The sequence below is a fragment of the Hylobates moloch genome, unplaced genomic scaffold, assembly GCF_009828535.3.
Source record: "Hylobates moloch isolate HMO894 unplaced genomic scaffold, HMol_V3 SCAFFOLD_23, whole genome shotgun sequence".
NCBI classification, from domain to species: Eukaryota; Metazoa; Chordata; class Mammalia; order Primates; family Hylobatidae; genus Hylobates; species Hylobates moloch.
Window position 1 is genome coordinate 19,196,783 of NW_026652298.1, and position 26,554 is coordinate 19,223,336.

General features: G+C 40.1%; 2 protein-coding genes across 4 annotated transcripts in view; both read left to right on the plus strand.

Annotated features, from left to right (window-relative positions):
* Positions 1–10,743, plus strand: part of OCLN (occludin) — a 59,637-nt gene extending 48,894 nt beyond the window's left edge. For all 3 annotated transcript variants that reach the window (XM_032145251.2, XM_032145252.2, XM_032145248.2), the window contains 3 exons: positions 506–677; positions 4,134–4,175; positions 6,188–10,743. In XM_032145251.2, the coding sequence (XP_032001142.1) occupies positions 506–677; positions 4,134–4,175; positions 6,188–6,289 (316 nt within the window). In that variant the 3' untranslated portion in view covers positions 6,290–10,743. The remainder of the gene's footprint in view (positions 1–505; positions 678–4,133; positions 4,176–6,187) is intronic.
* A 2,173-nt stretch (positions 10,744–12,916) lies between these two features.
* Positions 12,917–26,554, plus strand: part of LOC116462607 (general transcription factor IIH subunit 2) — a 35,080-nt gene continuing 21,442 nt past the window's right edge. Inside the window, exons 1-8 of the mRNA XM_032145253.2 lie at positions 12,917–13,032; positions 18,335–18,421; positions 19,342–19,419; positions 19,800–19,836; positions 20,178–20,264; positions 20,936–20,986; positions 21,659–21,713; positions 25,932–26,037. Coding sequence (XP_032001144.1) covers positions 18,366–18,421; positions 19,342–19,419; positions 19,800–19,836; positions 20,178–20,264; positions 20,936–20,986; positions 21,659–21,713; positions 25,932–26,037 — 470 coding nt within the window. The 5' untranslated portion in view covers positions 12,917–13,032; positions 18,335–18,365. The remainder of the gene's footprint in view (positions 13,033–18,334; positions 18,422–19,341; positions 19,420–19,799; positions 19,837–20,177; positions 20,265–20,935; positions 20,987–21,658; positions 21,714–25,931; positions 26,038–26,554) is intronic.

Sequence of the window (26,554 nt, forward strand, 5' to 3'; positions counted from 1 at the left end):
TTAGCCGGATGTGGTGGCAGGCACCTGTAATCCCAGCTACTGTGGAGACTGAGGCATGAAAATTGCTTGAACCCGGGAGGTGAAGGTTGCAGTGAGCCGAGATTGTGCCACTGCACTCTAGCCTGGGTGATAGAGTGGGCTTTGTCTCAAAAAAAAAAAAGGAAAAAGAAAAACTTTATAAACATAGTAGTCCATTACTGATATTGTGTATGGAAAATAAATGAGTTCCTATGACTTGTACCTTCAATTTTATAAATGATTTTCAAAATTATTTCTGCAAATTATGTAGGCATAGTTTTTATTTTTTAAAAAATGAGCAGTAATATATAGTCACTCTTAATAGAACTTATTTGTATTCTATCTCTCTTTCCCCATAAGAAACAAAAAGGAAACAAGAAAATGTCATTCTTCATACCCAACCAGCTTTACTATCTTTGAGGAAGGAGCACTGAATTTTATGTCTGCTAAGGATACATATGTAGTCATTTTCTCTCTCACCTTTTAGGGAATATCCACCTATCACTTCAGATCAACAAAGACAACTGTACAAGAGAAATTTTGACACTGGCCTACAGGAATACAAGAGCTTACAATCAGAACTTGATGAGATCAATAAAGAACTCTCCCGTTTGGATAAAGAATTGGATGACTATAGAGAAGAAAGTGAAGAGTACATGGTAAATTCAACCTGATATTTGTATATTAAACAGAATTTGAATCTAATCTGTGGAGGTACAGCATCCTTTATATTAATATTGATAAAAATGTGCTAGTAATTATCAAACTGCAGTTTCATTGAAGAATAGTTGAGATTGGGTTTTGGATGAAATTCTTTTTTAATAGAAGACTGTACTAATGTGTAATAGTTAATAATTACAAAGCACTATTCTGTGTTTGTTTTTTTGTTTGTTTGTTTTTTTTGAGGTGGAGTCTCGCTCTGTCGCCCAGGCTGGAGTGCAGTGGCGTGATCTCAGCTCACTGCAACCTTTGTCTCCTGGGTTCACACCATTCTCCTGCCTCAGCCTCCCTAGTAGCTGGGATTACAGGCGCCCGCCACCACGCCCAGCTAATTTTTTGTGTTTTTTTTTTTTTTTTTTTTTAGTAGAGACGGGGTTTCACCATGTTAGCCAGGATGGTCTTGATCTCCTGACCTCGTGATCTGCCCGTCTCGGCCTCCCAAAGTGCTGGGATTACAGGCGTGAGCCACCGTGCCCAGCCCCTACAAAGCACTATTCTGTGTACATCTATCCTTTCCTATTTAAAATAAAATAGCCAGGCTGGGCATGGTAGCTCATGGCTATAATCCCCACACTTTGGGAGGCCAAGGCGGGTGGATCACCTGAGGTCAGGAGTTTGAGAATAGTGTGCCCAACATGGTGAAACCCCGTCTCTACTAAAAATACAAAAAATAGCAGGGCATGGTGGCAGACACCTGTAATCCCAGCTACTTGGGAGGCTGAGACAGGAGAATTGCTTGAACCTGGGATGGGGGAGGTTGCAGTGAGCCAAGATTGCGCCATTGCACTCCAGCCTGGGCGACAGAGTGAGACTCCATGTCAAAAATTAATAATAATAATAATAATAATAATAATAATATAGCTCTATTATCTTTCCTATTTATAAAGCCATTCATTCTTTCTGTAGAAAAGAACTTAAGTGGCCGGCCATGGTGGCTCACGCCTGTAATCCTAGCACTTTGGGAGGCCGAGGCGGGCAGATCATGAGGTCAGGAGATCGAGACCATCCTGGCTAACACAGTGAAACCCCGTCTCTACTAAAAAAAAAAAAAAAAATACAAAAAATTAGCTGGGTGTGGTGGCAGATACTTGTAGTCCCAGCTACTCAGGAGGCTGAGGCAGGAGAATGGCGTGAACCCGGGAGGCGGAGCTTGCAGTGAGCCAAGATCGCACCACTGCACTCCAGCCAGGGTGACAGAGTGAGACTCTGTCTCAAAAAAAAAAAAAAGAACTTAAGTAACACAGAACTGTATACAGAAAAAGAAATCATCTTAAATCCTACCATCAAGAAATCCTTATCACCAAAATATTAGTTGTTAAAACACTCTTTCCAAGCAGGAGTCACTGAGGCACATACAACTTTCTTTAAGGAAACATCATCTTCCATGATTCACTTATTTTCTTCCTGTCTTTTAAATCAACAGTTTATGGTTATCTTTTTTTCCTCCCTTGATCATCTGGTTGAGATAGAATTTGTCCATGTAAAGTTACTGGATTTTTTTTTTTCAGTCCATCCTTTTCATACTGTATTTTGTATACATACTGAAATTAATGTAGTTACACCACCTTTTAGAGGGAGATTAGTCTCTTCTTATTTGTTCCTTTATTGATCAGTCAATGACTTATGTAAGTATGGACTCACAGATACCTGTTTTATACTGTGAATTATAATCCAAGCCTGCTTTATTTTGTAGCTCTAATTGTTCTCACTTTGACCGTTGGTAACTTTCAGTTGCTTCCTGTGTCCCTTTGACATACTCTTATTGTGGGGTTTTATCTTTAAAAACAAACAAACAAAAAAACTTTCTTGCCCTGCTTATTTCTGGCTTTTCTTACTCAACAGCAAGTTTTTTTTTATATTAATAATAAAGACCTGCTTAGTTTTAAGTTTTTTATGTGTAAAATTAGGTAAACAACTTTCAATTTTGTAGTTGTATCATAATTTGAGTCATTTTCTATGGATAGACATTTAAGTATGTCTCCCCCTTCTCCAGTAGTACCAGTATATACTGGTGAACCTCTCTGTTTTTGCATTCTTGTCTGCTTATCTAATTTTTTTTTTTTTTTTTTGAGATGGAGTCTTGCTCTGTCGCCCAGGCTGGAGTGCAGTGGTGCTATTTTGGCTCACTGCAACCTTCGCCTCCCAGGTTCAAGTGATTCTCCTGCCTCAGCCTCCTGAGTAGCTGGGATTACAGGCATGTGGCACCACACCTAATTTTTGCATTTTTAGCAGAGACGGGGTTTCGCCATGTTGGTCAGGCTGGTCTCGAACTCCTGACCTCAGGTGATCTGCCTGCCTCGGCCTCCCAAAGTGCTGGAATTACAGGTGTGCGCCACGGCACCCAGCCTGCTTATCTAATTAAAACTAATTCCAGAATGTGAAATTGCTGAGCGTCAGAGGGTACATACCTTTGCAAAGTTGCAAAATTGCCCTCCAGAGAGATTGCACCAACTGTGTCTCCCTCCTGATACAATACAGGACTCATTTGATGCACATCTCATTAAATATTCTGCCATTTTTCAGTTGAGGTGATCTACTTTTTAGTTTTGATGTATTCACATCTTTATATAGTTAGATTTATGTATTTCTTCTTTGGTTTCTATAGGGTGTTACAGATCTTTCTTAATTTAGTAAACATTTATTGATCACTTATTTTTCTTTGATGATGTGGAAATGTTGGGGCTAGAGACATAAAATCTTGTCTCCACCCTAAAAGAGCTCCTATTTTAAGAAAAACAACTGACATCTAAACAATTTGGACAATATGATTAATGCTGTATTTGCATCATGTGTAGAAAGCACTATAACTAACTGCCCATAGAAGAAATAAAGTCTTTGGAGGCTTCACAGTGAGGGAATCGTTAAGAGTTTTCCAGACAGAAGGGTGCGGGGAGGTGCATGATTACAGCCATAACGGAAAACTTGATTGAAATCCTGAAGCATTTAACATGTCTCAGTTTTTAAAGGAGTTGCTGATGATGGGTGCTGAGACTGGAAAGGTAGGAAACTGGATGAGGGGAGAAGTTAATGGGAAGCTCAGACCAGTTGTGTAGTGGGATATTACCTGATCAGCGCTCTGTGTTATAAAAGATCTTCCTGGTGTCAGTGTAGCATGGGGACTGGCATGAGGAGAGATAAGAAGTAGCAGAACAGATAGTTACCTGCCTATGTGAGTGGAATGTGAAAGATACAGTATCATAAATGTCTCTTCACTGAATTCCTTCAGACCTTCCTGCTGATCATGAGTTTTAAGAGCTTTATGACTTCGTTCTTTTAATTGCTTATATTTTTGTCATAAGCTGTCATTTTTAGCTCCAAAGTATAACATCAGGAATGTTACTTTTAAAAGAGAAAATGCCCCAGTAAACATATTCTTTTGTGTCTGTCATTAATAGGCTGCTGCTGATGAATACAATAGACTGAAGCAAGTGAAGGGAGTAAGTATCTGAGATTGTTCTTTTAGGAAGAACTTACTTTCTTCTTTTTTTTTTAATTCCCATACCTACTCATCTGGAGGAAGAGCTTTTCTATTACATGTTTTTCATTTTTTATTTTATGTATTTTTTAAAAGTTGAAGTATACATAGAAAAGCGTATAAATCAAAGTGTATAACATGGTGAATTTTCACAATGTGACCACATACCTGTGTATGCAGATCAAGAAATATATTTCCGAGTACCTCCCCACCCCCGGCACCCCCACCCTCACATTACTCTTTTCCAGTGTTTACACTCTCTCCAGAGGGGTCCATCGTGCTCACTTCTAACATCATGGAGTTTTGTCTATCTTGCACATTACATAAATGGAACCATACAGTACGTATTTTGTGTGCGATTTCTTTTGCTCAGTATGGTGTTCGTAAGGGTCCATCTGTGGTTCATTACTATTATTTTTTTTAGATGGAGTCTTGCTCTGTTGCCCGGGATGGAGTGCAGTGGCGCAGTCTTGGCTTACTGCAGCCTCCCCCTCCCAGGTTCAAGCAGTTCTCCTGCTTCAGCCTAGCTGGGATTGCAGGCACGCACCACCATGCCTGGCTAATTTTTGTATTTTTAGTAGAGACATGGTTTCACCATGTTGGCCAGGCTGGTCTTGAACTCCCAACCTCAGGTGATCCCCCTGCCTTGGCCTCACAAATTAGTCAGGTGTGGTGCCACATGCCTGTAATGCATGTAATCCCCATGCTGGGATTACATGCATGAGCCACCATGCCCAGCCATGGTTCATTAATTTTTTTTTTTTTTTTCTGAGACAGTGTCTCGTTCTGTCGCCCAGGCTGGAGTGCAGTGGCACAATCTCAGCTCACTGCAACCTCTGCCTCCTGGGTTCAAGCAATTCTCCTGCCTCAGCCTCCCGAACCGCTGGGATTACAGGCAAGCACCACCACACCTGGCTAATTTTCCTATTTTTAGTAGAGATGGGGTTTTACCATGTTGGCCAGGCAGGTCTCAAATTCCTGGCCTCAAGTGATCCACCTGCCTCAGCCTCCGAAAGTGCTGGGATTACAGGCGTGAGCCACCACGCCTGGCTGGTTGATTAATTTTTATTGCTTTGTAGTATTGTATATAAAACACAAATTTATTCATCCATTCTATTGTTAATGAACATTTGGGTTGTTCCCAATTTTTGGCATTTAAAAATATTGCAGCTTCATACATATTTGTAAATGTTTGAACGTAGAAGTGATGGGCATTTGTCTATCCAGCCTTAGTAGATACTGTCAAATGGCCTTCCAAAATAGTTGTACCAGTTTACATTCCCACCAACCACTACAGACTCCTGTTGCCCTATATCCTTGCAAACACTTGGCATGGACAGTCATTATTGCCTTAAAACATTTTAAAAAATTATATTAAAATTTTTGTAAATTACTTATCCAGGTGCTGTGGTTACGTGCCTGTAGTCCTAGCTACTAGCGAGACTGAGGCAAAAGGATCCCTTGAACCCAGGAGTTCAAAGCTGCAGGGAGCTATAATTGTACCACTGCACTCCAGCCTGGGCAATAGGATGAGACCCTTTCTAAAAAAAAAAAAAAAATTACAAATTACAGGCATCATGATTTAAAATAGAGTTTAAAGGGTATACAGTAAAATTTCCCATCTCTCTTATCCCCTATTCAGCTTCCCTTTCCCCAGTCAACTGAGATCACCAGTCTCCTGTTTTACTTACAGTTTTAGATGATGTGTTAGCAAAAAGGCTGGTAAGTTTTCTTACAGATTTTTAGAAATGAGGGTATCCTTTGGAAAAACCCAGGTTAGAAGACAGAACTGAGCAAATAGAATCAGCTGCCTGTGTGGTTAGTGATACTGCCAGGCACCTTGAGTATTTTACTTCAATTAACACTGCCAACAATTCTCTGACTAAATATTCCATTTTTTTGTTCACCTCTGCCTTCCCAGCAGACCTGTTTTCATTTTGTTGAATTTATGTGATTCATTTTCTCCCTTTGTAGTCTGCAGATTACAAAAGTAAGAAGAATCATTGCAAGCAGTTAAAGAGCAAATTGTCACACATCAAGAGGATGGTTGGAGACTATGATAGACAGAAAACATAGAAGGCTGATGCCAAGTTGTTTGAGAAGTTAAGTATCTGACATCTCTGCAATCTTCTTAGAAGGCAAATGACTTTGGACCGTAACCCAGGAAGCCAAACCTCTGTGAGCATCACAAAGTTTTGGTTGCTTTAATGTCATCGGTATTGAAGCATTTTATAAATAGCTTTTGATAATCAACTGGGCTGAACACTCCAATTAAGGATTTTATGCTTTAAACATTGGTTCTTGTATTAAGAATGAAATACTGTTTGAGGTTTTTAAGCCTTAAAGGAAGGTTCTGGTGTGAACTAAACTTTCACACCCCAGACGATGTCTTAATACCTACATGTATTTGTTTGCATAGGTGATCTCATTTAATCCTCTCAACCACCTTTCAGATAACTGTTGTTTATAATCACTTTTTTCCACGTAAGGAAACTGGGTTCCTGCAATGAAGTCTCTGAAGTGAAACTGCCTGTTTCCTAGCACACACTTTTGGTTAAGTCTGTTTTATGACTCCATTAATAGTAAATTCCCTAGCCTTTCATATTTTAGCTACTATATATGTGATGATCTACCAGCCTCCCTATTTTTTTTCTGTTATATAAATGGTTAAAAGAGGTTTTTCTTAAATAATAAAGATCATGTAAAAGTAACAAATGTGTGAAGTTTAAAGATTGTAAATATATATTTACTTTTTTAAGATCAAAGTTTAAACCCAGTGGTTAGAATTTTGTGTATTTTTAAATACTTTTTATCTTTTATGTTTACATGCATTTTTTTAAAAACCAACTAGACCTTTTCATTATATCAGAATATCTGATTACATTTATAATTCAATTGTGACTTGAACTGTATCTTACAGGAATGTTCATTTCTATAAACATTTTATAAGGTATTAAACCTGGTGTTTTCTTTCCATAATAACCTGTTTGATGTTGTTAGTGCTGTTAACATACAGCTGTGGAAAACCACACTCAGGAGTTGTATCTGTTGTTGTTTATACTCTTTTGGGTGCTGTGCTGGTTAGTCGTTTCCCATTCCTTTGGCTGTAAGAATGCTGATATGTCTGGAAATAGAATGCTATACCACGAAATACCAAATAATTTCAAATGGTGCCCTTAAATTGTATCACTTTTTTAAAAATTCAGATTGTTATTGGTAAAATTAGTTGATAGCACTATGCTGACCAAGTTGATTGTGATCATCCCAGCTTAGACTTTTCTAAAAACCTTTTTTTTAGAATAATCTATAAACTGACCTTTAGTATGCATTTCAGATATTTAGGTATATACTTTTTTTTTTTTTTTTTTTTTGAGACAGAGTCTCACTCTCACCCAGGCTGGAATGCAGTGGTGCTATCTTGGCTTATTGCAACCTCCACCTCCCGGGTTCAAGCGATTCTCCTGCCTCAGCCTCCCGAGTAGCTGGGACTACAGGTGCCCGTCACCATGCCCGGCTAATTTTTGTGTTTTTAATAGAGACGGGGTTTTACCATATTGGCCAGGCTGGTCTTGAACTCCTGACCTTGTGGTCCGCCTGCCTCAGCCTCCCAAAGTGCTGGGATTACAGGCGTGAGCCACCATGCCTGGCCTAAGTGTGTGTGTGTGTGTGTGTGTGTGTGTGTGTTGTGTGTATATATATATATATATATTTTTGTTTTTGAGATGGAGTTTTGCTTTTGTTGAACAGGCTGGAGTGCAATGGCATGATCTCAGCTCACCGCAACCTCCGCCTCCCAGGTTCAAGCAATTCTCCTGCCTCGGCCTCCCGAGTAGCTGGGATTACAGGCATGTGCCACCACGCCTGGCTAATTTTTTTTGTATTTTTAGTAGAGATGGGGTTTCTCCCTGTTGTTCAGGCTGGTCTCGAACTCCTGACCTCAGGTGATCCGCCCACCTCGGCCTCCCAAAGTGCTGAGATTAGAGGCGTGAGCCACTGCGCCTGGCCTATAATTTTTGATAGATGATTTTGAATTATTTTCTGGAGATAAAATTTTGAATGTTTCCATTATATCACTGATTTATTTCTGCAAATTGAATAAATTCTTAATTTTCTGCATGCTGCACATAATACAAAAGGTATTTTCATAGCTTTTGGATTTATACCAAATGAAAAGGACTGTTGATGAGCACCTTTAACTATTTTTCTGTGTTAAATTTTTAACAATTTGTTCTTGGAAGTCAGTTCATGAAGGTAAGTTTGTCAGTATTTTCACAAAACAAAACTATTCAGCTGAATCCAGAAAGTGAAACAGCAAGAATTTGCATTGTAAAATTGTGTTATAAAATTGGACTTTGAAATTTCAAAAATAAGAAAAAATTTCACGTGTGTTTATACTAAATACCATTTTAGGAAACCAGGATCAGAGTGTTTCTGTTGGTGCTGGCATTAACTAGCTGGATGTAAATTTGAAAAGCCACTCAAGCAGTTTCCTAGTCTAGAAAGTCAGAGGTTTAGATTAGATTTCCAACATCCCTTCCATTCCTGACCTGTAGTTCTTGTCTGGAATTCTGCTTTGTTATACACTATTGTTCTAAGGAGTTTATTGTGATAGCACATAGTTCATTTTGTAAAGATTCCCTGCGTATAAAGTGATGCCCTACATATGTGACTTTGTATTAAAAGTATATAGGATCATTATTTTATTTTGAAAAATTTAAATACAGAAAAGTATAAAATATAAGTACCATCCACCCAGAAATAACATGTGTTAATGTTTTGTCATATGTGCTTTATATTTTTTGAAATAAAGTGAAGTAGTATTTATAGTAAATAAGTTATATACACATAAGTACATATATGATATTTAATCCTCACAACGATCTTTTGACATGTGACCATTTCTTCTTATTCTTTTATAGACAAGGAACTAATGATATGATAGATTAACTGGCCATTGTCACACTAGCAAGTGGCAAAACAAGGGATTAGGATCTTGGTCTCTTGAACTGTTAGATTCTATACTTCCATCCTGTGTTGACTTTGTTAATAGATTGGATAATGTGAGATCACTCTGATGTAAATAAAGTATCCTATATTAATTTTGAGTGCATTGTAACATAAATGCTTCCTGTGAAATATCTGTCAAGACCTGAATGGGTACATGTGTGTAAAGAAGAATCAGGGCAGAAAAGTGCTTTTATCATGGCTCCAGGGACCTTAGCTTCAGTTGGTGTTGTGAGAATTCCTCACACAAGGACATTCTCCTAGCTTCAGCATCGGGATGGAAGTGTTTCCCATCTGGACTTTTTCAAAGACTCAGCTGGAGGAATCAGAATTCATAATTTCCTGGCAGCTCATGATTCTGCTACACTACACCATGCCATCTCTTGTGTGAAAGGACAAATTTGATGGAGGACTACGTCATCCCTCATGCGTTTCTTATTGTCTACATTTATTCTAATGGGAAGAAGTGAGCAAAAACACCTCAATAATTTGGGTAGTTTTTAGAAAACCTTGTGTTAGTAAATTAGAATAGTGTCACTTGGGCATTATGAGAAAGCATGGATACATAACTAGGGTTTTGTGTATGACTACAACGAAATGCAGAATGGTGTCTCCAAAAGGTTTCCAGTTGCTGCCACAAGACCTGCTTGGTATTGCCTACACGTGTTGTCCTATTTTTGCTTTGCCCTTCTGCAGTTACTTGCTGTGGGACCTTGGATAAATTAACTTAGCCTCTCTGTACTTCAATTTTTTGTATCTGTAAAATATGTTTGTAATAATCTCATAGTTAAGAAGGTAGTTAATGTGTGACTCAGTCCTTGTCTAAAAGTAAATATGCCTAGCTACCCCTATCTTCCAAAGCCAGAAGGTGAAACTTTAACAAGTTTTCTAAAAGCAAATTGTGTTTTTTAAAGTGCATGTATCATCCAATCCCATATGATTGATCTGTGCTGGGTACAGCCTTAGAATGTAAATTCTTTTGAATTCTAGGCAGAGAATGCAGGATTGGCATTCTAAATATTTGTACATGATAAATGCTTCTTTAGGTTAGAGCAAATAGTTTACATATCAAGATCACGATTGTTAGATACTGTTGTCAATTACAGAGGTTTTAGATGAGGCTTTCTGGAATGATTTAGTTTCCCTGTAAGGGAGCCTGTCTGTTGGAATAGACAGGTTCACCTCTCCCAGTCTTTCAAGTTGCATGCTTTTTATATCTGTTTGATTGCACTGGCTGAGCTGATTGTGAATGTCCTAACCCTGTTGATTGTGTCTGGCCACTCATGGGCAAAGAGCAAATTATTCCATTCTTTATAGTTGTCTTTTAGTTTTACAAGTTGAAAAAACATCTGAGTAGGTTAGATAATTTATTCTACCACTTTGTACATGATTAGAATATGTCAGTCATAATCACGCCGAGATTATGGATTTATGCATATTTTGTTTTGCTTTAGTACCATTCCTAGTTGAATCTTAACATCCATGTCGAAAATCTATACAGAGCAAATATTACAGTTGGGAAAACTTTCAGTCTCCTCTCTTCGCAAATATGCTTTGTATTTATTGGGGAGTCCTCTATCCTTTTCCTGGTTTTCCTTAAAGTCTTCCCAGGCTGATGGATAACAAACATACGCAAGAAACTTGGGGCTTGGGATTCCTCTAGGCTGTTTGTCCTAGAGGAATGCATCCCACCTTGCAAATAGGATGGTCAATTAAGATGGAAGGAAGCAAAAGTGTGGATAGGAAGGAAGGGCACAAATGGAAAAGTGTGGAATTTGTGTGTGAGTCCTCTAATGAGGTCAAAAGTGGGAGGGAGGCAAGCATGGAAGCTTCCTGGCACTGCGATACTAATTTCCCCTCCTCTCCCTTTTAAAATCTTGTCTTCTGGGAGGAAATGAGACTGATTACGGAGTTCCCACTAAGCCCTATAGGGTTGGTGGAGACAACCCCATTTTACACATTAGTTCATAGACTTGGGTTGTGACTTGCTTGAGGTCACCCAGCCAGTGTGTCAGAGCCTGATTTTAAATCCAGGGCTGTTGTTTCTACTGCTATGCAAGATACCTTCTGTTTATATTTTTGAGGGAGACAACAGAGATGGGAAGAATTTTTAACAATAAAATAAAGGCAATGGAGGGGATGAATATGCTGTTGGGGAAGGAAAGAGGCCCCAGCTTCTGCGGTTCCTTTGTTATTCCTAATCCTTTTCTCATCTGGGGGTGCACTGCCTCTCCATTTCTCAAGTATGGGAAATGCCAGTAATTCCACTTGTGTTAATTGGCAGTCAGACAACTTGTCCAAAACTGAATTGATCTTACCCGCCCCACCAACATTTCAATAATTGCAACCCCACCCTTTCAGTTGCTCAGCTAAAGACTATGGAGGTGTCCTTGATTCTTTTCTCATAACACACATCCAGTGTATCGGTAAGATTTAGAATTCAGTCACTTCTCACCAGCTGCTGGTCCAAGCCATCACAATCCCCCCAAAATTCTTAACAGTGCTCACAGCCTCTCCTCCCCACCTTACCCTTCTGATTGCAGCTGCCACCACTCATCCCCTGCTCACTCCTGCAGTCGTCAAAGACCCCAATGCACTTCTACCTCAGGGCCTCTGCACTTGCAGCTCTCTGTCTGAAGAGCTTTTCTCCTAGGTATCAGCAGGGTTAAAACCCTTCCTCATTCAGGTCATGGCTTAACTGTCTTCCCAGCGAGGACGACTCTGACCACCCTATTTTATTTTTTGAGATGGAGTCTCTGTCACCCAGGCTGGAGTGCAAGGTGCAACCTTGGCTCACTGCAACCTCTGCCTCCTGGATTCAAGCAATTCTCCTACCTCGGCCTCCCGAGTAGCTGGGATTACAGGCGCTTGCCAGCACACCCGGCTGATGTTCTTGTATTTTTAGTAGAGACGGAATTCACTATGTTGGCCAGGCTGGTCTCGAACTCCTGCCCTCCGGTGATCCACCCCCGCTCGGCCTCCCAAATCACCATGCCTGGGATTACAGGCGTGAACCATCGCACCCGGCCTGGCCACCCTGTTTTAAACTGCAAACTTTTCTCCTTCAATGCTTAGTTTTTCTCCACAGCACTATCACCATTTCATATAGTACATGTTTTTCTTCATACTGACTCCCCTTGGAGAAGGAAAACTCCACGAGAGCAAGGATTTTTGTCAGTTTTTCATTGCTATTTCCTCAGTGCTTAGACATGCATCAGGTTCAAAGTAGGTGCTCAATGCTTGCTGAATGAACAGCAAGAGCAACGGAGGAATCCTGAAATACACAGCAAGAAGCAAGGATAACTCTGGCCTTACTTCTGTGGCCAGAGTCCTTCACCCCAACCTTTTAGAAGTAGAAAAACAAGATCGAGCTCCTCAGAACCCAGGTCGATGGCTGCAGAGCCTTCGACCTTCCGAGAGCGAATGGCGATCACTTTTTCCGGTTCTCTGCGAATTCCAGCTGGAAGACCGTCCCTTTCCGCGCCCCAACTCAGCGGCGGGCATGCCCTGCACCCGAGCGCCCCGCTCCGGCAGCGGCAGCCTGCAGCATCCGGAACGTTTCGGCGTGGCCGCAGGACGCGGCGGAATGACTTCCGGGGCGCCCCTGAAGCGGCGGGGAGGAGTGTCGGGCGGAGTTTCCGGCTGAGAGTCCTTCCAGCGGGGCGGGTGAGTCCGCGTGTGGAAGTCTGTGAGGTGCAGAGGAGAGGCAGGCCGTCTGGCTAGCTAGGCGGCTGGGAGGGTTTTCGTGGCGGGGAACGGAGGCTGAATTGCCCTGCCTGGGCTCATAGGGAAGGAGGATGTGAAGGCAGAGGAAGGTAACTTTCGTCTGGGGAGCCGCAGAGTAGGGAGGGAAGCTGCAGGCCGTCCCTGCCTAAGTAAAAGCGCGACTTTTAGAAATGCTGGTTCAGGGTTCGAGTTTGTGACCCGCTTGAGAAGGTGACCACCCTCTGAGCCTGAATCCCATACCTGAAAAACAAGGACAGTAATCACCCTTGCCAGTTTCACATAGCTTGGTAGGGTAGGGTGTGAAGAAAAGCTTCTTTTTTTTTTTTTGAGACGGAGTCTCGCTCTGTCACCCAGGCTGGAGTGCAGTGGCGCGATCTCGGCTCACTGCAAGCTCCGCCTCCCGGGTTCACGCCATTCTGCCTCAGCCTCTCCGAGTAGCTGGGACTACAGGCACCCGCCACCACGCCCGGCTAATTTTTTGTATTTTTAGTAGAGACGGGGTTTCACCGTGGTCTCGATCTCCTGACCTCGCGACCCGCCCGCCTCGGCCTCCCGAAGTGCTGGGATTACAAGCGTGAGCCACCGCGCCCGGCCAAAGAAAAGCTTCTTAAATTGGGATGTTTGGTGCTCTCATTTGTTACATGAGCTCAGATAGCATTCCGAGCTCATGTAACGGGAATCACACCAGTAGGCTTATGCTGAGGAATGTGGATTGTTTGGGGTTGGATTCCAGGAAACAGATCACTTAAAATTTTTTTTTTTTCTTCGAGACGAAGTCTCGCCCTGTCGCCAGGCTGGAGTGCAGCGGCGCGATCTCTGCTCACTGCAACTTCCGCCTCCCGGGTTCAAGCGATTCTCCTTCCTCAGCCTCCCGAGTAGCTGGAACTACAGGCACACGCCACCACGCCCAGCTAATTTTTGTATTTTCAGTAGAGACGGGGTTTCACCATGTTGGCCAGGATCGTCTTGATTTCTTGACCTCGTGATCCTCCTGCCTCGGCCTCCCACAGTGCTGGGATTACAGGTGTGAGCCACCTGCCAGGCCTCACAGATATTTTTAAGAAGAAAATGGACTGTTGGGAAGTGTTAGGCCATTGGAGATCTTTACAAAGTCCATCTTCAGGATGCATGAATCCTTTAAACAGCATGCATGTTTACAATCAGACTTCCCATTGAACGTCTGCAGTTTTAGGGATCTTAATACCTCCTGTCCAGTCTCTGATTTCCCATTGCAGGCAGCTCTAATTAAGAAGTCCTTTTAGCCGGGCATGGTGACTCATGGCCTGTAATCCCAACACTTTGGAGGGCCGAGGTGGGCGGACCAGTTGTGGTCAGGAATTCGGGACTAGGCCTGGTCAACAGGCTGGTGAAATCCCATCTCTACTAAAAATAAAAAAGTTAGCTGTGGTGGCATGCGCCTTAATCTCAGCTATTCGGGAGACAGAAGAGGCAGTAGAATCGCTTGAACCCTGGAGGCAGAGGTTGCAGTGAGCTGAGATTGTGTCACTGCACTCCAAGCTTGGGCGACAGAGCAAGACTCTTGTCTCAAAAAAAAAAGGAAAAAAAAGAATTCCTTTGATATGATCATCCAGAAGTCTCTCAGTTGCTATTTATTTTTATATTTGTAATATTTATTATATATTTATAATTATTTTATTTATTTTGAGATAGGGTCTCACTCTGTCACCCAGTCTGGGGTGCAGTAGTGAACATGACTCACTGTAGCCTTGACTCTCCTGGGCTCAAGCCATCCTCCCACTTTTGCTTCCCAAGTAGCTGGGACTCAAGTACTTGCCACCTTGCCCAGCTAATTTTTTGATGTTTTGTAGAGACAAGGTTATTGCCCAGGCTGATCTGAGCTCCTGAACTCAAGCGATCCTTTTGCGTTGGCCTCCCAAAGTGCTGGGTTTACAGGTTTGAGCCACTGTGCCCTGCCAACAATTTGAGTTTAAAAAACGTTGAGAACGTTATGTGAGTTTTTCATTTTTGAAGTTCAGAAAACAGGGAGGAGCAAAATGTTCAGTTTAGGCTGGGTGCGGTGACTCATGCCTGTAATCCCAGCACTTTGGGAGGCTGAGGTGAGTGGATCACCTGAGGTCAGGAGTTCGAGACCAGCCTGGCCACCATGGCAAAACCCCATTTCTACCAAAAACACAAAAACGAGCCAGGTGTGGTGGTGGGCTCTTGTAATCCCAGCTACTCGGGAGGCTGAGGCAGGAGGATCACTTGAACTCGGAGGCGGAGGTTGCAGTGAGCCGAGGTTGTGCCATTGCACTCCAGCCTGGGTGGTAAGTGAAACTCCGTCTTAAAACAAAAAACAAAGAAACAAAAATGTTCCGTTTACAGGCAGATCACCTGAGGTCAGGAGTTGGAGATCAGCCTGGCAAGTCAGGCGAAACCCTGGCTCTACAAAAATACAAAACATGGCGAAACCCTGACTGTACTAAAAATACAAAAATTAGCTGTGTGTGGTGGCACGCGCCTGCAGTCCCAGCTCCTCTGGAGGCTGAAACAGGAGAATCACTTGAACCCAGGAGGTAGAGGTTGCAGTGAGCCACAAGGTAGTGGAGTTGGGAGGGAGATTGCACTGGGGAGGATGGAGGTGTGATGAGGACATTTATTTATGAATGAATGACAGAGTCTCGCTCTCTCACCCAGGCTGGAGTGCAGTGGCACGACCTTGGCTCACTGCAGTGTCCACCTCACAGGTTTAAGCGATTCTTCTGCCTCAGCCTCCCAAGTAGCTGGGATTACACGTGTGCACCACCACACCCTGCTAATTTTTGTATTTCCAGTAGAGATTGGGTTTCACTATGTTGGCCAGCCTGGTGTTGAACTCCTGACCTGAAATGATCTGCTGGCCTCGGCCTCCCAAAGTGCTGGGCATGAGCCACCGTGCCCGTTTCTCTCTCTCTCTTTCTTTCCTTTCTTTTCTTTCTTTTTTGAGGCAGGGTCTCATTCTGTTGCCCAGGCTGAAGTGCAGTGACATGATCTCGGCTCACTGCAGCCTCCATGCCTCCTGGGTTCAAGCAATCCTCCTGTCTCAGCCTCCCCAGTAGCTATGATTACAGGCGCCCGCCCCCACCAACCTCCTAGCTAATTTTCAAACTCCTGACCTCAAGTGATCAACTGCCTTAGTCTCCCAAAGTGCTGGAATTACAGCTGTGAGCCGTCATACCCAGCCTGGCTTTTTTTTTTTTTGAGACGGAGTCTTGCTCTGTCACCCAGGCTGGAGTGAAGTGGCACGACCTTGGCTCACTGCAACTTCTGACCTCCAGGTTCAAGCAGTTCTCCTGCCTCAGCCTCCCTAGTAGCTGGGATTACAGGCACCTGCCACCATGCCCAACTAATTTATGTATTTTTAGTAGAGACAGGTGTTGCTATGTTGGCCTGGCTGGTCGCGAGCTCCTGACCTCAGGTGATCCGCACCTTGTCCTCTCAAAGTGCGGGGATTACAGGGATGGAGCCACCGCACCTGGCCCTGGCCTGTGTTTGTTTGTTTTGTTTTGTTTTGTTTTGTTTTCAACTTTTATTTTCAGGGAGTACGTGTGCATATTCGTTACATGGATAAATTGTTTGAAATTGCTTGTTGTTGAGGTTTGGTATACAAATGATCCCGTCACCCTGGTAGTAAACATAGTACCTGAAAGGCAGTTTTTCAGCCCTCACTCTCTCCCATCCTTCCCCGTCTAGTAGTCTCCAATGTCTGTTGTTCTCATCGTTATGTCCACGTGTACTCAGTGTTTAGTTCCCACTCGTAAATGAGAACATGCCGTATTTGGTTTTCTTTCTTTCTTTTTTTTGGAGACGGAGTCTCGCTCTGTCACCCAGGCTGGAGTGCAGTGGCACGATCTCGGCTCACTGCAAGCTCCGCCTCCCGGGTTCACGCCATTCTCCTGCCTCAGCCTCTCCGAGTAGCTGGGACTACAGGCGCCTGCCACCACACCCGGCTAATTTTTTGTATTTTTAGTAGAGACGGGGTTTCACCGTGGTCTCGATCTCCTGACCTCGTGATCTGCCCACCTCGGCCTCCCAAAGTGCTGGGATTACAAGCGTGAGCCACCGCGCCCGGCCCGTATTTGGTTTTCTGTTGCTGTTTTTTTTTTTTTTTTTGCCGGAGTGCAGTGGCACGATCTCGGCTCACTGCAATCTCTCTGCCTTCCAGGTTCAAGCGATTCTCCTGCCTCAGCCTCCTGAGTAGATGGGATTACAGGCGCTCCCCACCACACCTGGCTAATTTTTCTATTTTTAGTAGAGAGGGGGTTTCACCATGTTGGCCAGGCTGGTTTGGAACTCCTGACCTCAGGTGATCCACTTGCCTTGGCCTCCCAAGTGCTAGGATTACAGGTGTGAGCCAATGTGTTGGGCCTCTGTTCCTGTTAATTCGATGAGGATAATGGCCTCCAGCTGTATCCATGTTGCTGCAAAAGACAGGATTTCATTGTGGTTTTTTTTTGTTGTTTTTTTGGCTGCTAGTATTCCATGATATATTACATACCACATTATCCAGTCCACCATTTATGAGCATCTAAGTTGATTCGATGTCTTTGCTATTTTGGATAGTGCTGTGATTAACATGAGTGCACGTGTGCTTTTGGTAGAATGATTTTATTTTCCTTTGGGTATATACCCAGTATTGGGATTGTTGGATCAACATACATGTGTCCAGTAAATATATGAAAAAATGTTCAACAGCACTGATCATTAGAGAAATGCAAACCAAAACCACAATGTAAATCAAAACCACAAAACCATCTCACCACCAGTTAGAATGGATATTATTAAAAAGTAAAAAAAAAACAGATGTTGGCAAGGTTGTGGAGAAAAGGGAATGCTTATCCACTTTTGGTAGGAATGTAAATTAGTTCAGCCACTATGGAAAGCAGTTTGGAGATGTCTCAAAGAACTATGTTTAATTTTGTGTCCTTTTTTTTGAATTATGAGCTATAGCATTTACCCATTTGTAAATAATAAATGTGATTTAAAAATTTTTGATTATGAGAAAATTGAGACATACACAAAGAGAGATAGTACAATGAATCATATGTCACTCAGCTATAATAGTTCAACTACACCCATACTGACTCCTCACAGTTCTACAGTTTGTCATGTGACACATCTATAAAGCATTTTTGTTCTTTTACAAATTGTAAAAAGATGCTTATTTTTTATTGGTACCAAGTTTGTATATAAATGTTCATATTATTTCTTGGAAATGAGAAACGGAGTTCTATGAAGATTTTTAAGACGATTATTGAGTAAAATACAAAGAATAAGATGACCTGGCATTCGATTTTTTTTACTTTATATATGTGTCTAATTTTCAAATTTAATTGGATGAATTTTGTAACAAACATCTTTAGATAACTTACGTTCTAATGGTTTTTACAGATTATTGAATAATAAATACAGTTTTGAAAAAATGGATGAAGAACCTGAAAGAACTAAGCGATGGGAAGGAGGCTATGAAAGAACATGGTAAGGAGAGCATTATTGCCCTTTTCTTTTAGACAGTGTCTTTTTTTTCTTTACAACTTTATTAAAGTATATTTTACATATGTTAAAATTCACCCATTTCCAGTGATGTTTTATTAATAATTTACTGAGCTGTGCAGCCATTATCATAAACCAGTTTTAGAACATTGTAACCACTCCAGTAAGATCCTTCACATTCATTTACAATTAATTTAATTCTTAATTTAATTCCACCTGTAGGCAATCATTTGTCTACTTGTCGTCTCCAAATTTTAACCTTTTCTGGACATTTCACAAAAATGTGATCATATACAATCATGTGCCACATAGTAATGTTTTGGTCAAAGACAGACTGCCTACGTGACAGTGGTCTCATAATATTATAATACTGTATTTTTACTGTAGCTTTTCTATGTATGTTTAGATATACAAATACTGACCATTGTGTTACAGTTGTCTAAGATATTCAGTATAGTAACATGCTGTACAGGTTTGTAACCTAGGCGTGGGGTAGGCTATACCATCAAGGTTTGTGTAAGTATACCCTGTGATATTCACACAATAATGAAATTGCCTAACAATGCATTTCTCAGAATGTATCCCTGTCAGTAAGTGATGCATGACTGTAATAGTTGGTCTGTTGTGGCTGGCTTTCACTTATTTTCAAGCCTCATCCATGTTGCAGTGTGTATTAATACTTCATTCTTTTTTATTGCTGAATAGTATTCCCATCTATGGTTATGCCACATTATTGTTTATCCATTCACCGGTCTATGGATATTTAGGTTCTTTACAGTTTTTGGCTGTTAGGAAAATGCAGCCATGAACACTTACATGCAAATCTTTGTGTGGATACATATTTTCATTTCATTTGGGCTAGTAATCATTTTGGCTTGTCTTTTCAAACAAATAATGACTTATAGGGAGATTCTTAAAGAAGATGAATCTGGATCACTTAAAGCTACAATAGAAGACATTCTATTCAAGGCAAAGAGAAAAAGGTATGTAACCTTCCTACGTATGTTAAAAAGGTAAAATATATTCATTTTAAGCCTTTCTATCTATAAACACTCCTCAGTACTTCATTTTAGCTGTGTTTCAGGGAAACTGACCTATTGCCTTCTGACTATGGGGAAAGAACTAGCCACCTACCCTTGCCTCAGGAGGAAATGGTCTTTAGAGACTATCTACAATACCTATAATTATGTGTATTGTATTCCATAAGTTAATTATTTACTCCACTAAAAATGCATGTTATGATATTCTTAGTCAGAATTACAGAAAAAGAAAAACAAAGCAGGTCAATTGGAAAGTTGTATTTTTTTTGTGGGGGGGGTATAGTATATGGAATTCCATTAAAATGTTTGTATAATTTTAACAGAGTATTTGAGCACCATGGACAAGTTCGACTTGGAATGGTATGTCATTATTTTTTCTTTTACTAGTACAGAACTAGTTTAGGTTAGAGAAATATTCTGTCTTGCTAGAAAAAACAATAGCAAAACAACAAAGTTTTTAAAAGAATACGTTAAAAATATGTGTATAGAATATGTAATTATTAAATGCCATTTTTACTAGTCAAAATGGCACTTGAGGCTGGACACAGTGGCTCATGTCTATAATCCCAGCACTTTGGGAGGCCAAGGTGGGAGGATTGCTTGAGCCCAGGAGTTTGAGACCAGCCTGGGCAACAGAACGAGACCCAATTTCTATAAAACAAAACAAGTACTTGAAATTGGCTCTTTGTTTTTTCTGGTAGATGCGCCACCTTTATGTGGTAGTAGATGGATCAAGAACAATGGAAGACCAAGATTTAAAGCCTAATAGATTGACGTGTACTTTAAAGGTAAAATTTAAATTTATACTAAATCATTTAAATTTGTACCAAAATCACTTAAACTTTTACTAAAAAAGTGGGGAAGAACACTGGATTCTAAAGGATATTTTTAAAGAATGCAATATTTTTTATTTTTTGCCTTGTATTTTTAGTTAATGCTAATGACAGCTAAGTAGAAGTACTGCCAGGTCATTTAGGGAAATTTTAAACCAACATAGCTAATTATTTGTGTTTTTAATTTCTATCCTCCCACCCCACATCAGGATCTTGGTTTGTCAGTTATCCCTTTTCTTTATTGAATCTTCATTCTCCTTTGCCTTACTTAAATCTGCCTCCTCAGATTACAAATATGTTCATATTACTAATTTATCAAAACCTGTTCTTAATTCTGCTCGTTCTCCCATCTCTTCATTGGATCTTTTCCTCGTTGAAATTTTTTCTGATACATCCAAATGGTTCCATCTTTTAAAACCTAGCTCAAACCTATCTCATCATCCACCATTTCATATTAAGGTTTTTACTGTTTAATATTTTTATTACTTAACATTTTTTGAAAATCTGTAAGTTTAACAGTCATGAGAAGTGACGCTTGATAAACAGGTTTCACAAACATCAGTTGGACATGTTCTTTATGATTGTTATTTTGCCTTTATCTAGTATGTCTTTTTTTGTTTAAACAGTTGTTGGAATACTTTGTAGAGGAATATTTTGATCAAAATCCTATTAGTCAGGTACGTATATAAGTGATAGAATTCAGAATTAGATTCCTATTTTGCTTCCAAGTGTAATTTATTTTTAAAAATTGGACATGTATTTTGTGAATTACCCAAATTGTTTAACCAGTTTCCGGTATACTTAAAAATGAAAAGCGTAATAACTCTAAAAGTTAAACAATGTACAGTGAACTCATAGCTAAATTTATTTGCCAAAAACACCATGAGAAAAAGTTTCTCACCTGTTGCTTCTTTCTTTTGTAATTACTAGTTTATTTTAGCTATATAAATTATTTTTTTTTTCTGCCCCAATATCATCTATAGGAATAGTTATATATATTCTTTTTTTTTTTTTTTTTTTGAGACGGAGTCTCGCTCTGTCGCCCAGGCTGGAGTGCAGTGGCACGATCTCGGCTCACTGCAAGCTCCGCCTCCCGGGTTCACGCCATTCTCCTGCCTCAGCCTCTCCGAGTAGCTGGGACTACAGGCGTCCGCCACCATGCCCGGCTAATTTTTTGTATTTTTTAGTAGAGACGGGGTTTCACCGTGGTCTCGATCTCCTGACCTCGTGATCCGCCCGCCTCGGCCTGGGATTACAAGCGTGAGCCACCGCGCCCGGCCTGTTATATATATTCTTAATGGGAGGAAATAACTTGTTATATTAATAATAATTTTTGTTTTTATTTCAAGATTGGAATAATTGTAACCAAGAGTAAAAGAGCTGAAAAATTGACTGAACTCTCAGGTATGCATAAAATTACCTTTACATGACTCAAGGACTTTGCTTTGTTTACCCAACCTCGTAGCCCTGTTTATATGGTTGCTTAATAAGTAACGTGAAGGGTGATTCCTCTGTCTTCTCTAGGTGAAACAATTTAATAACATCTCCCCCACCATTATATTCTTAGGGTACAAGGTATTCTAAATTGAGTTCTGCATAGTGGTAAATAATACTACATCAAATATAAATGTTTTTATTTAAAATCTATATGTGCTTATCCTGAAAATTTTTTTTTCTTTCCTTTTTTTTGGAGACGGAGTCTTGCTCTGTCGCCAGGCTGGAGTGCAGTAGCACGATTTTGGCTCATTGTAAAGTCCGCCTCACGGGTTCAAGTGATTCCCTGCCTCAGCCTCCTGAGTAGCTGGAACTACAGGTGCCCACCACCACACCCTGCTAATTTTTTGTATTTTAGTAGATATGGGGTTTCACCACGTTGGCCAGTGTGGTCTCGATCTCTTGACTTTGTGATCAGCCCACCTCAGCCTCTCAAAGTGCTGGGATTACAGGCTTGAGCCACCACACCCGGCCTTATCCTGAAAATATTAAAATACAGTTATTGTAATCATTTATAAAATCCAGTTAATCTTAAAATTAAATTCTTGAAAAGTTAAGTATCTAATTTAAAAGGGAAAAAGTATAAAAATTAAACTTTAGCTATTGCTAATGAATCAATTTTTCTGCTCCCATGACATACCTAACTGAATTTTAGTTTTAAAACGTAGTAATGGCATTTTTTATTTGCTTTGGTATATATGCTGTTACAAATTTGCATCACTGATTCTATTTTATTTTCTGTGAAATACACTCTCCCTTAAATCTGGTTTTCAACCTTTTATCCTTGCCAACGCACATAAGGGAAATGACATAGTTTCTTCATTAGTAGTTTTTCATTAAATGCAGTGAGGAGTGAAATGTACATTGCCCTGGAGTGATCCAAGAAACTCAGTTGTGAGTAACCAAAAGAATGTCACATTAGCTTAAGTGCAGAAGGAAAATTTTTGGCTATGTTCAAAGGTGGGCCAATTCCATATATAGTTGCTGCGTATGTTGGGGTCCTGGCTTTGTCTGGCTTCATTCTCTGATAGATTTTCTGGAAGTTGAAAAGATGTCTCTTAATTGTCCCAGTCTACATTGTACCCCGTAGCCTATAGCTTCAGCACACCTCTAGGGAGAACTCTGATTGGCCTGACTTACGATCTATGCATCCATGAACAAAGTGGCCAGGGAATGAAGTATTTTGTTTGTATGCTTCGATTGCCTGCCGATGCCCAGAGCAGGATAGAAGTAGGGTCAGCACCATATGAACTAAGCAGGATTATTATATAGTGGAAGAAGGATGGTTCCTCCAAGGTAGGGATATAAGGTCAATATTTTCCTCTCACTTTACCCAACCTGAATTACCAGCAGTTTTCTAGTTCTTCTTCTTTTTTTTTGGAGAAGGAGTCTCTCACTCTGTCGCCCAGGTAGTGCTGTCTTGGCTCACTGCAACCTCTGCCTCCCGGGTTCAAGTGATTCTCCTGCCTCACCCTCCTGAGTAGCTGGGATTACAGGTGTGCGCTGCCATGCCTGGCTAATTTTTTTATTTTTAGTAGAGACAGGATTTCATCATGCTGGCCAGGCTGATCTCGAACTCCTGACCTCAGGTGATCCACCCACCTCAGCCTCCCAAAGTGCTGCGATTACAGGCGTCAGCCACCATGCCCGGCCCCAGCAGTTTTCTATGGATGTTAGTGAAGTCATATATAAAGATGAAAAATACTCTAGCGATTCTGACAGGCCTCTTGAAGCCGCCTTTTTTTTCCTCCAATCAGACCACTGCTGTAAACCACACTGACACTATTGTGGTATGCTTTTTTCCTATACCCATAACACAGTGGGAGATTAAAAATAATTTTGTAGGGTAGGAAGAGAAGTGGATAGAGAGCCGGGAGATCTAGGTTTGGGTGCTGCTGGTCCTGCAGTTAAGTAGGCATATGTCTTTGGGCAAGTCATTTCACTTGTTTAGATTAATTTTCTCACTTATGAAGTGAGGGATTTGGCCTGCTTAGCGAGGTACTTTTCATCTCTAAAATTTATTAATCTAAAATAATTGCAGTAAATATTAAATATTACAAATGGTTAATATTTTAAAACTTACTCAGATGAGTAAAAACTCAAGGGAGCTCCAAGTTGATGAATAGACAAAGAAGACATGATTCACACAGGAAAAAAAAGCCCAGAAATTAAATAAGGGAAACTAGTAATCCAAAAAAACTCCACCCAATTCCATAACATTTTGTTTTTAATATATTTTAAATGAGCAAAATTAAGTTTCAAAAGCAATATGTTGCTTGTGGAACCACAGAGAAACTGTTATTTATAGTGCTGATAGTCTTACAAATTAGTTCAGTATTTTTTAGAAAAGCATAAAAATTGTTCCTGAAATTATATTTAGGGAATGTTATGGAAGGAGAATGATCACTCTACAAAGATACTTTTTGTAACATTATGTATAATAGTGACAGATTAAAAATTAAATGTTTAATAGTATACTTTGACGGATTATATTTTATGACAAAATCAATTTAATTATACTTAGGTTATTGATTGATATGAAGACAGTGCTGAAATGGAAAATGTTTATGGAATACTATATTTCATTGAAACTCAGATTCCATCAATTACAAGATATTTCTTAAGCCATTAATAAGGAAAAGTCCTAGTAGTTAAACTTTGACACAGTATCAAATGATATATGAGTTGGCTATACTAGCTTCTTGGTAATTTGATATGTCTGTCACTTTGGGGGCCGGGTGTGGTGGCTTACACCTGTACTCCCAGCACTTTGAGAGGCTGAGACGGGAGGATTGCTTGAATCCAGGAGTTCAGGACTAGCCTGGACAACTTGGCGAAACCCTGTCTCTACTAAAAATATACAAAAAAGTTTAGCCAAGTGTGGTGCCGGGCACTTGTAGTCCCAGCTACTTGGGAGGTTGAGGTGGGAGGATGGTTTTGAGCCTGGGAGGTGGAGGTTGCATTGAGCCGAGATTGCCCCATTGCACTCCAGCCTGGCAACAGATATATATATATATAATCTAAATATAAATAATATAAAAAAATTTTATATTAAAAAGAAAAAAAGGATTTGGCAGCTTCTCCCCCCTTCATTTGAATTGGTTGGCATAAGATAGACAATCTTTTCAGATGCTATTTGGTAAGAGAAGATAACAGCTTTGTCTATTTGTGGGAATATTCCTTTCTTAGGTCTTGTAAAGCTCTTGATTTCTTCCCTCAAGAAAAATACGGAATTGCATGCATTCTTCCATCAATATTTGATTCATTATAATAAATGTATGCCTCACTGCTGTGTTCCACACCTTTCTACATAAAAATATAGCCTTTTGTATTAACAACATTTCTAAAAACATTTTATTGTTTGTTTTTTGAGATGGAGTTTCGCTGTTGTTGCCCAGGCTGGAGTGCAGTGGTGCAATCTCAGCTTACTGCAACCTCCACCTTCCGGGTTCAAGTGATTCTTGTGCCTCAGCCTCCCTGGTGGCTGGGATTACAGGTGTGTGCCACCATACCCAGCTAATTTTTGCATTTTTAGTACAGATGGGATTTATACCATGTTGGCCAGGTACGTCTTGAACTCCTGACCTCAGGTTATCTGCCCGCCGTGGCCTCCCAGAGTGCTGGGATTACAGGCGTGAGCCACCGCACCTGGCCTTAAAAACATTTTAAATGGCAGTTAAACTCACCATGAAGAGGACATTGTACATAATGTAACTGAAGCCACAATATATGAAGACCTATTTGTAGGTTCACATATGAGCAGGCAAAGACTATGTTACAAGTGCTGCTGGCTACCAGTGATTATTAAACACATGCTGATTTCAGAGATGTTAAAATGTGAAAATGTATTGGTCTTAAAAATGATGAAATATGGAAATACTAAGAGTAAAAAAATGCACTCTAAGTTAGCATTATTTTAAAATATGTATGCTAGTCTATAAGGAGATTATTTGTATTCTGTTTTTCAGTGTGAAGTGAGACTGTTTACAAAATATTGCAGATAAAATTCCAACAGAAATATAAATTGAAAGGATTCTGTTCTTTAACATCATAGATATGTAAATTTTGAGAGAAACATAAACTTTTTTATATATAGGATTTTATTTAAAGATCTTATTTCTATTTTAGGAAACCCAAGAAAGCATATAACGTCTTTGAAGAAAGCTGTGGATATGACCTGCCATGGAGAGCCATCTCTTTATAATTCCCTAAGCATGGCTATGCAAACTCTAAAGTTAGTATTATATATTATGTATAATTGAATTAGAAGTTTTTTAAACGAGTTAAGTTGAAGTGATGTGTTAATATGGGGCCCATAAACCCAGCTGTAACAAAATCGTTAAGTACGAAAATTATGTAATGTCATTTATGATGTTTAGTGTGGTGTTGGTTAGTAATTTTTATTTTACATTTTAGTAAGATATTGTTAAAGTTTTATAAAAATATAATTTAAAACTGTTGGCAGTGTCAATAGTACAAAAATATGTTGATGAAAAAATATTTTATTAAAATGAGATTTAATGTAGTATAATAATTATAAGTTGGTTGTACCTTTATTAACATTTATTAATTTATTTTGAAAGTAATGGCCAAAACCACAATTCCTTTTGCACCAACCTCATATATCTGTAAATTAATAGATATGTCAAGTTCAGCTATATGGAATAGAGCTAAGACCCCAAAGGAAATACTTAGTATAGTTAAAGCTTATATATATATATATATATTTTTTTTTTTTAATTTTTTTTTTT